The 13,044-nt window shown below is 37.9% G+C and overlaps 1 protein-coding gene across 2 annotated transcripts in view; it reads left to right on the forward strand.

The window, feature by feature from the left end:
- The window catches only part of LOC141433887 (uncharacterized), a 90,964-nt gene that overhangs the window by 44,129 nt on the left and 33,791 nt on the right, over nucleotides 1-13,044 (forward strand). Inside the window, exon 2 of one of the 2 annotated variants that reach the window (XM_074095989.1) lies at nucleotides 8,456-11,986. The exons of the other annotated variant lie outside the window; for it this stretch is intronic. Within the exon in view, the coding sequence (XP_073952090.1) occupies nucleotides 8,456-8,841 (386 nt within the window). The 3' untranslated portion in view covers nucleotides 8,842-11,986. Of the gene's footprint in view, nucleotides 1-8,455; nucleotides 11,987-13,044 lie in introns of those variants that run through there. 2 annotated transcript variants of the gene reach the window in all.

Below are 13,044 nucleotides of genomic sequence, written 5' to 3' on the forward strand. Positions count from 1 at the left end.
GAGAGACGTGTGTGGATGTACATTGCGAAGAATACGATTGTCCTGATCATGGACCAATAGAAACGCTTCGGTTTAGTACCAAAGTGTTCAATGTATCGCACACTACGATTTGCAGCTGAGAAGTAAGTCAAATTAGTGTAGTTTATGCCTGCCTTTTCTACTCTACCATTAATGGTTAGTTTCTGTGTTGAGGACGCAGAGCCGAGTGAGTCCGGCAAACAGCCGCTGCGGCCGCTTGCGCAGACCGCGTCCGTCAATATTGGTCGCACCGCGCAAGGTTCCAGCGTGACTCCATTGCTCTATGGCACGACATGGTTCGGTTTATTTTTGTGAAAAAAAAACGAACAAATGTGTGTCGAGCTCGCGTTGATGTGGTTTGCGTTATTGGGGTTTATTTAGGCTCTAACACGGATATTACATGGTAGAATTTCGTCGAATCCGATGTAATATTCGATAAGGCAAACTGTCCGTCTAGTTGCGCAAACCAAAGCGATGGTTAGTGTCAAACCAATGGCGGAACCTTAATACCCACTCGATAAACCACTGCTTCACTTAATATACATTGCTCGAACCTTTCCTGCATGTTCGTAATCGCGGGTCACCACTTATGGGAATAATTACTAATTTTAAAGGAATTATATTTATTTATGGGTATCAATTCGAAATGAAAAAGTCAACGTCAAAATCCGCACATGCGCAATATCCAAGATAAAAGCGGAAACGGAAATACAGTCGCCACAGGTTATTTATTTAGTTAGTTAGTTAATTTTCATTAATATCAGATCCTGTCTTTATATGCAGGGGATACAGAGCAGTGAAAGTATCGGGGGGAGGTCTTTGCTCAGCGGTGGGGCAGATGAGGCTAATAATAATAATGATATGTCAAATAGCGAAGAGTCTCGACCAACATCCTCAAGAGGCTCTCGCCAGATGGCTGGATCAAGGGCCAGATACAGAAGGCGGTACTTCTGGACACGGCACGCATTGTCCGAATGTTCCTCACTCTGCAGCCCTGACTATAGTAGCTTGGGCTCTGCCCCGTTACCGGCGGCAAACTAGGCTAGGTTTCTATAATATTTTTATTTTGTTTGTACTTTTTTGTATTTTACTTTTTGTAACTATATTAAAACCTAATCTAATAATAAAAATAAATACAGAAAATAATGTTAATATCACATATTAATAGCATCATATCTCAAGCATCGTAGGTTCTCTAACCACTGGCTTAGCGGGCAAGTAATGCACTCTGATTTTCACATAATTATGTAGATTACGAGAAAATTAAATAGCAACTAAACAGTCGAAATAAATGTTCATTTACTGGGTTCTTTTTATTTTCCATTGCGTAATTAACTTATTAGTATAAGTACTTTTGATAATTTGTTTTGGGTTAAGATGTTTAGTTTCTACATATTTATGTAATTTGCTTACTAAATGGCACAAGGAGTCAGTACACTTGCAATCCTAAATAAGTACTTATTTTGAAAGTAAAAAAGCTGTTATAACAACCACGAGATCGTGGGTCCCGATCCGGGCTTGCACTTCGAGTTTTTCGTATTTTAGGGGTAAAGGGATAAGTTCAACTTTACACATATCGAAACAATTGCTAATTGTATTTTTGTTTCGTTTATTTTAATCAATAACGTCAATAACTTTCACTTTACATACATACCTCCAACGATTTATTTATAGTCAAGGGCATAAAGAAATATGTACATTAACCAAGACGTCAAAAATATCTATATCTACACCTTTACCCCACTAACAATAAGGTCGATGTAATATGTATTTGACGCTTTGTTTATTTATTCATTCATTGCATATCACATTTATACATAGCAGTTGGTACCAGTTGGTACAATTCGGTATTAGTCACATGTGACGCCCTGCAAGGGCACAGCAACATGAGAGGTTACTACTACATAATTATATCACTCAATTATCGTCTTTAAAATATTCTACCATGCATTTAAGAGTATTAACATCTTTTTTCTACTACTTACTTACTAACATTTCAGTATTCATTTATATTTTCATTGAAGTAATCTCTTAAGTTATAAAAACACCTTTCGATGAGGAATGCCTTTAACTGTTTAGAAAATATCACCGGTTTGTCCAAGTTCTTCAAGTAATTGAGTTTGGTAAATGGTTGTAAACTTTAATCATCATACTTAATAATATAGTGTGGGCTGGATTTAACCAGTTTCATTTTGGAGAAAGGCAATTTAAGTTTATTGAGATTTCTATTGTTTCTCCGGATGTCGGTTATTGGAATATAAAGGTCGAAGTGTCTTCTTACAAATTTACTACTTTCGAATATGTACATACATTGAAGTTAAGGTGAGCATCTTAAATTTTATAAAGTAAGGTCGACAGGATTCCATTTAGTCAATATTAGCTAAAATTCTTATACAATTCTTTTGTAGGATGAAAACTTTTTCAACATCACAGCACTGGTTATCGCTATGACTGTATAGATATTTAAGCCCCCGAATGTAGAGCAATAAATGTTGCTAATATATATCTTAATGGTACACTCTACTGTTGTTTTTTTTAATGTAGCTACCAACCTAGGTATTAAATATTTCTAAATCGTATCGTCTGTTGAAATGGAGCCGCTCTGTTTGCACATTAAATGTGGGTGAGCGGTCTTTGCGCAAATAGACACACGGCCGGCTGTTTGATGCGCCGCCGGAGGCTGCGGCGAAAGGCTTTTGTTTTAGTTTTTTTTATTCGAGAACGAGCACGCTGGTCAGGTGGTAAGCAATCTCTGCGACCCATGAACACTCGTCCCCCGTGGGACCCACGAATACGGGCACATGAGTTGAAACTCAAAAACATAGTACCCGTGTTACATAAATTTTATCAAAAGATTTTATTTTTATATTGTGCCGCAATTTTTAGGGTTCCGGAGCCAAAATGGCAAAAACGGAACCCTTATAGTTTCGCCACGTCTGTCCGTCTGTCTGTCTGACCGTCCGTCCGCGGCTTTGCTCAGGGACTATCAATGCTAGAAAGCTGTAATTTTGCACGAATGTATATGTAAACTATGCCGACAAAATGGTACAATAAAATTTTTAAAAAAAAATATTTTAGGGTCCTCCCAAGACGTAAAGGAGGTGATTTTTTTTTCCCATCCAACCTATAGTGTGGGATATCGTTGTATAGGTCTTTTAAAACCATTAGGGGTTTGCTAAAACGATTTTTCGATTCAGTGATTTATTTGCGAAATATTCAGATTTAAATTGCAAATTTCATTAAAATCGAGCGTCCCCCCCCCCCTCTAAAATCTAAACCGGTGGGTGGAATTTAAAAAAAATCAGGATGGTAGTAAGTTTATCAACTTTCAAGGAAAACTATAACGGCTAAGTTTGCTTGAGAATTGTTAGTAGTCTAAGAGTAAATAGCAGCCTAAGGTATAAAATATGCCTAAACTTGGAAGATTCCGTATACAATACGAAATCCATAGAAAAATATTAGGTACTTAATTTTTTCGTAATGGCTACGGAACCCTATTTTGAGCGGGTCCGACACGCTCTTGGCCGGTTTTTTTTATTTTATTTTATTCTTCCGAAAATTTGGCTTGCTGGTGGAAACTAGCCATCGACCATAGCGCTCTTCCATGACTGTTTTAGTAGGTACTTAATAATAATTCTTATATGAGAACTAGCCAAGTCTGACCTTAGGTTTAAATACATTATCCTAAGTTATAAGAAGAAATGATATTTTAAGTTGTTATAAAATATTTTATATTGTCATAAATAAATTACAGGACTGATCATTGAACTTGGCATCTTGGCACTTGGCACACATTCAGATCTATCATAATATTGAACTTGGTTCTCATTTCACATTCATGTTTTGATGGGATTGTAATTGAACCGTAGTACTGTGGAGGGACGCCGAATGTCCAGAAAATGTGGATGGACTTACTTAATGGGTGGTGGAACTCAAAGCTGCTACAGCTGTGAAATAAGGCTTTTAAACGGAGCAGAAGGCAGCCTTTCGTAATACAATGCTCGGAAATTGTAATATTTGCTACGTAATGCTGAACTGGTATAAAAACCCTAAAAACAACTCAATTTACTTACACAAACTACACTGAGACTCGCTCATATTAAATTAAAGAGCGGTGGCGCGCAGTGTGCGTGTTGCGGCAGCCGCCGAGTCGCGTGCTCCTGAGAAGAAGGGCTACGAAATAGCCCGAAACATGTCGAGCTAAACTCGGTTTAAGACGTGAGTTATCCGTTACAATATCATTTAATACAAACTACACTTATATACATTGTGGGGAGCGGTCACAATAGTATAGAGATATCTCTTCAGTCAGATGCTATGCCCAATGGCCGCAGAATTTCGATACCACGATACATGTAAAATATGTTATTCTATTCCGATTACTAGGTGGCGCTACAACTCATTTATTAATAGGTAAAACTTATTCTTTTATTTTATGCTTTTCTTGAACACCGTATCCTGTAATAAATGTATAAGCACTTTTAAAGAACAACAAAAACAGTCACCAACGTGCCCTGACAGGTTGACTATTTCCGTTTAACTGATCTGTTTACTCTATAATACCATTCCCAGCCTCAAGTATTTGACAGGTGTCATCTTTGAAATAAAAAAGGATATTTCAATAATGACTCCCTGCGGCGCGGGCGCAGACGTTTAGTATAAAGAAAGATATTAAGTACCTACAGGGACTACTCCTGACTTTGAAATTCGAAGTTCGTATCATACCGTCCCTCGCAATATCGTATTAAATACTATTAGCAAGAGCGGGATAGCATGATACGTACGAATTTAGAACTTTGGAGTAGGTAGTAAATGCCAGCTTTTGTTCTTGCATGAGTGAAGTCCAATTCTTCTTCTGTATTAAAATATGGCTTTTCTGTCCTAATTAATAGGTCAATTTCACCAGTGTCAAAGTAAACTATCTTTGAGAGGGACGTTGTACGGTGATTGTAGTTTTTGCAACTTGATAGTAATGAACTAAAAGAATTTCCTTGCTCACCCGCGACCTTACGATAGCTTATGCAAAGTATGCGTGTTCATGCAGTTCCTCCACCTCCACACTGTAAGAACACACACAAATCACACAAACCCAAACTGTTAGTCTAACATCTGGTAGCATGGTGTACGGTTGTGTCACTCTGAAGATGAGCTCTGTTTGAGTTCGAAACGCGTCAGTGTAGTGTGGTGGTGGTGATGGATGGGTTTGTGTGTGTTCTTACAGTGTGGAGGTGGAGGAACTACATGAACACGCATATTTTGCATAAGCTTAGCTATCGTAAGGTCGCGGGTGAGCAAGGAAATTATTTTAGTTCATTGATATGGACCTCCGCAAAGTAACGCCTGATTCAATAAATTACTTGATAGTAAAATTCCAAAAACCACGTGGAGACAACTTGCGCATTAAGAAATGTCAGACACGATTATTTATTTATTAAGAATATAGAATTTTGTGATCACTGTTCACTGTTAACGTTAACCGCCGCATAAAACACTATCAAAATTATACTTCAACTAGCCGAAGAAACAGAAATAGCAAAATCAGATATGTCTTGTCATGTACCTACCTACGAATGCTACAAATCTAATCCGAAGTTAAAATTAAATGTGAGTAAAAACGTTCCGTGGTTTAAAGGACAGTTATAAAGGACAGAATATGGTATTTGGCAATTCCTGAATTTTCCATATCGTGTACATTATACCTATTATTATGAAAATATAAATATACAGCCAATGTATAAATAACACTGATTCACAAAGGAAACTATAGGCTTGTGTATAGTTATATATCTCCGTCTCATATTTATACATGACTGCTGGTTTTTCAACAATAAAAAAACGCAAGTTATTTCAACCTTTGTTTTTTTTTTAACTGGCTGGGTTAAAAGCTTCTAGATTTCCACCACTCGTAGTAAAAAAGAGAGTGAGCGAATCCTTTACAATATGCATACGAAAGTGAAAACGTAATTGAGTGACAAATATTCAAACATCTTCACAACCTTTCTCTACAGTACTAGTAGGATAGAATAGGATATAAAGAGTTATCTTTTAATTCCTTTCTACCAATTACCGTATTAGCGTACAAATCCAGTAAGCGGCCATCGTCGGCCGGATATCCCCCCAAAATGTATCAATTCAATTAAGTAGCTGGAAATAAGCAACTGTTGTCTGTCCTACCAAATAACGAAAGGGTTGGGACTCATGTAGGAAAGAATGTGGCGGAGAAGCTGTAACTCTAGGTAACTTGGCGATGCCAGTTAGCGTACGAACGAATATTCGGTTTCGGCATGTTCCAGCATTAATCCATACATGCCCAAAACTATTTTTGGTCTCCGATTTCTTCTTTAGCACAGACGTCACAAATAAGCAATTTCTTTTGCAAAATCGCGCGTTAGCTGATACCTATTTTTCGCGACAAAAACGACCCACTGGGTATATATAGGTTAAGAGTTTTGCAGGTGGTAGGACCTTGTGCAAGGTCCGCCCGGATTGCTACCACCATCTTGCTCGCTAATCCTGCCGTGAAGCAGCAGTGCACTGTTGTGTTTCGGCGTGGAGAGTAAGACAGCCGGTGAAATTACTGGAACTTGAGGTATCCCATCTTAGGCCTCTAGGTTGGCAACGCATCTGCAATACCCCTGGTGTTGTAGATGTTTATGGGCGGTGGTGATCTCTTACCATCAGGAGACCCACTTGATCGTTTGCCATCCAGTCGAATAAAAAAATAAGTGTTTTTGCACATCGAGTTCCAAAGGGTGCCAACGGAATCCTATTACTGAGACTCCGCTGTCTGTCTGTCGGTCTGTCCGTCTGTCACAAGACTCTATCTCTTGAGTCGTAAATACTAAGCGGAAAAACATCTGGCCCTCTGTTGGGGAATTTCCTTCGATAGCAAAAGAGAAATGCAGACGCTCACCGAAGTTTCAGGAACGCTGCTCCTGGGGGCCCCCGGTGTTTGGTCGTCCACAGGCGTTATATCAGGATTTGAGTACACTGATTTCTTGTTTGTGCTAGGTTTTTTACAATTTTGGAATTTGATTTTGAGCGGAGCGGTGACGCTGCACGCACACGGCGGTAAGGCGGTTTTCGAAGAAGTAAAATTTGATGTTGGCAGCGCTGTCTTAGAGATGCTGCGTTTCGTTGTTCCTTTTTTAAAAGGCGTTTGGTTCGTATCTACATTCAAACTTGCTATCGATTCAGCTGAACTAAAATTAGTTAGAAACAAATAACCATCTTGTGCTAGCTAGACGGTAAATCTATGGAAATACGGAACACCCTCAAATGTATGCAAAAATAGTAACTTTGTATGGAGAGTGGTCCCAATTTTGTGCCGCTAATTACAGTTAGTAAAAAGCCGTGGTGGCCTAGTGGTTTGACCTATCGCCTCTCAAACAGAGGGTCGTGGGTTCAAACCCCGGCTCGCACCTCTGAGTTTTTCCAATTCATGTGCGGAATACATTTGAAATTTACACGAGCTTTGCGGTGAAGGAAAACATCGTGAGAAAACCTGCACAAACCTGCGAAGCAATTCAATGGTGCGTGTGAAGTTCCCAATCGCACTGGGCCCGCGTGGGAACTATAGCCCAAGCCCTCTTGTTCTGAGAGGAGGCCTGTGCCCAGCAGTGGGACGTATATAGGCTGAACGATGATGATGATGATGAATTACAGTTAGACACTTGAAATTTTCACAGATTATGTATTACTGTGGCCGCTATAACAACGCAACAAGATATGTATTGAGACTCTAGATGTCTGTAAAATTTTCAATGAAGTGGTGACGGACCACCTGAATAAAAAGATAATTTTTAAGGTCGATAAAAATAAATAAAAATTGTTCGCTTTCAAGAGTTGTCTGACAAATAACTTTCTTTTTGCAAAACTCACCTCCACGATTGTCACCACCCTGTTCTACTGTCCAGTTAAATCTTAACCCTAGCAACCCCGATGACGCGTCGTGACGGTGCGATATCAAATTGTCACGTTCGCAGATATACCCTTATTTATTAACCGACTTCTTGATTGAAGGTGATGTCATAAAGCACTATTTATGAACTAAAAACAATTACTTTGTTACAAATGTGTTTTTGCAACAAATATGTGTTCATGCAGCTCCTCCACCTCCACACTGTAAGAGCATACACAGAAATCCAACTGTCATCACTACCACACCGACATGTTTCGAACTGAACCAGAGTTCATCCTCAGAGCAACACAAGCGCTCACCATGCTACCAGATGTTAGATGTTGGTGAAAGAGCTGCATGAACACACAATTGTTGCATAGAAGCTATCATAAGGCCGTGGGTGAGCAAAGTAATTGTTTTTAGTTCATTGATATGGACCTACGCAAAGTAACGCCTGTTTTAATAAATCATTGCACTATTCATGTAAAAACTCGTAATTCCTAGTTCCCTACTAACTAACGCCCTCTCTCTTTCCAGCCCCGAAGCTGATGATCCCCCAAGCCGACTTCGTTGCGCAGGGGGTGATGGGCAGCCCCCAGGAACTCCGCACCCCCACCGGCAGCCAGATGCTTGCAAACCCCCTCCTCAACCTCAACAACACCGGCCGGACCAACTTCACCAACAAACAACTGACAGAACTAGAAAAAGAATTCCACTTCAACAAGTATCTTACGAGAGCCCGGAGGATAGAAATAGCGTCAGCTTTACAACTGAACGAAACGCAGGTCAAAATCTGGTTCCAGAATAGAAGGATGAAACAGAAGAAGAGGATCAAAGAGGGTTTGATTGTGGCGCCAGAGGTCGCTACTGTGTCGCAGTCAGAAGCCGTTGGGTCGAGTGAGAACAGTCGCGAATCTAGTTAGATTAAACTTGTGGGACGATTAGTTTTGTTGTGAGTGAAGAAATTTTATCTGTTTAGGAATTTCTATTTGTACATTGGGAGCTTCCTTGTAATATGGGGGGTAGAGGTTGAGAACTCTCTCGTGGAACTGTTCAGTTGCGTAAGGGTCCAGGGGGGCTACTACGAAATTCCAAAATCGAAATTCGTATTGTAACTGCCGTCCCTCTCACTCGTATTATTAAATAATATTTGCATCAGCGGGACGGCAAGATACGCGAATTTTGCATCGTAGTACAGGGCCAGCTGTAAGCAGTAACAGTTCCAAATCCTTCCAGAGTGGCGCTAGTGTAGCAGATTATGAAATGAATGTAGCAGAGTGAAGTGTGCTCAGTTGAAAAATTTAATACTTATTAATTACATTCGTTTTTTCGACGAACATAGACAACGAAATGTTTTTTTTGTTATTAAATTTTATTAGGTACTTTATTTTATGCATTTGCTACAGTAGCGCCACCTATTTAACGCTTTTCGACACAGAGAAGGTTTTTCCGTCTACCCTCCATACTTTGTAACTTGTATAGGTTGTGTAAATGTTTAACCTCGACTTGGTGTGGAATCGAGTTGGGATTTTATCGCACGAGTCTCTTACAATGCGGGGCCGCGCGGCTATAAATTTATAACTGATCAATCATGACCGGCAATGTACCGCATCTATGATATTTCTGACTCCGACTGAATAAAGCCTTGCCTACATTGCCGGCCGGCCAAGAATTGGTATGAAGCCACTTTTTATGAGCTGTCAAAACTAATTCCTCATATTTCCAAATATTAAGAAATATTCGTAGCAAAACGGACACATCCATACAATATTTTGGGGACACATCTGGAGGGAGACCCTGTTTTTCCAGCTCGGAATCATGGTCTGAGTCTACCTCCCAAATTTTATTGAAATCGGAGAGATAAACTCTGGGTACAACGGTAGATATAAATGCCCAACTACTAGTATCCTGAGGTTTTTTTGACGTTATGGTTACTAGCCAATTACAAGCAAGACCGTAACATCTAATTAACCTCACGATACTAACGCCATCTAGCGATATTTCACCTGTCTTTTAGCCCTCAATAATTGGCATTTGCGATTTGATTATGAAACCAACTGTCTTAATCAACATCACAATATGCCCTAAGAAGGCGCCCCAAGCCGATTCCACATCTTTTAATGAGGTGAATCTAAGTTAAGGCGTGGCTTTGTAGCATTCTTTAAATATCGTTAAAAGTTCATTTCACAAACTAACATTCTATAATTTTAAATCAAGCTGCTAAGATAATTTCAATAGAATAACTTGACTAAAATGTTTGTACTACATATTTAAGACAAGTGGCGCCATCTGTTATATAGTAGATGAAAAAGGCAGTGCTTGGAACAAGTGTGCATAGATGGTGGCGCCACAACCATTCAATATCTCATGTACAGTCGTGGACAGGTGTTATTGAGCAACTTACTACTGTTCGTAATTTGGCCGTGTAATCCTATTCTGTTTCATTAACCTTTTGAACGCCACGGCCGGCCACAAACGACAAAAAAAAAGTGAAAATCTCTCCATAGACGCCACGAAATGCCGACATAGCGCCTATGGCACGATTTTCAGCTGTCGTGTGTTGCCGACTGTGGCGTTCAAAAGATAATGAAAATATTTACTACGTACGTGTGTACTACTGCCTAAATTAAGAACAAGTGCGAGTGGGTGAACAATTCCGGTCCTCGATGGTACATTCGGACTGTTGCGCTTCCTTAATCGCTTTTGTTCCTTTACATGCTCCTTCCTTCATCACTTCTAACGGATCTAGTGAAAATAATAATGTAGTAGTTCCAATAAAGGTACTGATGAAGGAAAATATGTACAGTCGAAGAGTGCTAGGTATACTTACCATTTTTAAGTTCCTACACAGTGGATATCACATTGACTTTTTAAGTGATATTATATTATTCAGACTCCTAAATTAAAAGAGCAGAAAAGGAATGAAAGAGCTTAATATTTTTATACCAAATTGTTGCCATATCAAGGATTTTACGTCAAAAATATGCCAATTACGTAGAAAGTAGCGTTCTTGTTTAATTTCTCTTTTGGTGGAAATTGTTTCTTTTCAGACATACAATAACATAGAAACTTGATTTTGCAATTTAATAAATTTATAACTATACCAATTACATTAACCGAGGCGCCGGCGCCATTTTTTCTCGTAAATAAAATATAAAATGCAAGGAGCATCTTTTCCATAATCATGTGCTTAATTTTTGTGCCATTCCTTGTCAAGTGTGCTATAAAAATGACATTTAAAATCATGATGATTAAGTACGTTTTGTTTTGTACATTTTGATATTATTGTAGCATAACTGCCAGTTTAGTACGGTAGGTGTTGAGGTGTCGAGATTACTTAACCTGTACATTTCGGGTCTTATTCAACAAAATTATGTTATGAAAGCTAATTTGTACTATAAAAAGTCATTAGTTTTGGATAATACCGAGATTAGTGCAAGCTCTTTTATAACGTATAAGAATTAAATTTTAACTTATTTTATACACTAAAATATTGTTGGATAAGATTTCATAATTAAAATTAGATAAGATTTACAACTTCGGGTTTTTATTATTTGCAAATTACACTTAAGTTAATTCCAGTTCTGGCCAATGAAACAGTGGCGCTGTGTTCTTGATATGTATTTTAAAAGGACTTTTTATATAAATTAATATTGTTAGGATTTTTATGTGTTCTAGTTTGATAGGTAAATGGATAGTATATTCGTACTTTGAAACATGTTTTATTATTAAAATACGTTAATTTTGCTACTTACCTAAATTGGGGTATGTATGAATTAAAATATTATTAAATAAGCCAATAATAAGTATGAACATTATTTCGTCACGGTTTAATTCCATCGCCAGTAAAATACTACATTTTCGAAATACTGCATTTGCCAATCTTATTTTACCTAACTCACTGGCTTAATTTCGTATCTTTAAAATCTGTTATTTTAAAAATTATGATATAAGTACTTACTTACTTGTTGTGAACTAGGGAGTTATATTTTTTTTAGATAAAAAATGCATTTCGTGTTATCTGCAATACGGTATTTGACTATTTTGTATATGTTTTATAAATTAAAACTACACAATGCCTGTTATCGAATAGAAAAACAATTTTTAAGCTACCTTTACAAATAACAAAGTTATAAAGGTTTGAAATTCAAGATTAGACAGAGAAAGACATACTGGCATGTGATGTCACACGCCAGTACCGCCATACTTGCTGCATAGAGAAAAGCGTTTCAGAAAGAGACAGGTACATAGATTTTTCAAAAAACCACTGTAAATCCAATTTTCAACCGATTTATATTACTCTTCGCTAAACACTATCAGCCTTATTCATAAAAATCCTTAATTGAGGTTTGATCGTCTGTTACTTACAGACTGATTAAGCTTGTTAGACGGTTGTCAGAAGTATGATTCATAAACGCTTGCTAGCAGCTGCTAGTTGTTGAGCCGCTGATAGACTGATAGACTCGTTATGTTGGACCTTGACAAATCAAAGACAAAAAATGGTAATCGATAATTAAAAAAAAAGTTTACAGCAGTGACAGCAAATTAGCAGGAAAAAAAATAAAAAGCGAGAAGTTTGTTTCCCGCCATTTCCGATCCGCATGTTATGTTGCAAAAAAGCCATAATTGTGTTAATCATCCTATTTTTTTTTTACTTATTGTTAATTTATTGCTGCTAATTTAGAGGATTTTTAAATACAAATTCCTGAAAAATATTTTTTCCTGGTTTTTTTTAATCTTTGCGTAACTTCACCCTTCACTAAAATATCTTCGGTATGGTTTTTTGCTCTTGTCAAAGTCAGCTGTTCAAACTTGTGCGGCCATTTGTGACTTAGCAGGGAGATAAAGGAGGTCTACGGTCCGCTACTTTAGCAGAGCCTTGATCGACTGATTAGCGCTAACAGACGTTTATGAATCATGTTTTTAGCATCGGCCTTCAAGGAGCCTTCAAGGAGCTCTAACTTTTTATGAATAAGGCTGTATCTGTTTATCTATATTTCATAATAAAATATTAAGATATGGCAAAATCAGGAGTTGTCAAATACCGTATTATAACGTTTTGATGTGATGAAGAAATATATTCATTTACTTATCGAAAGTCAAAATTTTAAATATTTTTTTATATC

Source organism: Choristoneura fumiferana, chromosome 13 (genome assembly GCF_025370935.1).
Source record: "Choristoneura fumiferana chromosome 13, NRCan_CFum_1, whole genome shotgun sequence".
NCBI classification, from domain to species: Eukaryota; Metazoa; Arthropoda; class Insecta; order Lepidoptera; family Tortricidae; genus Choristoneura; species Choristoneura fumiferana.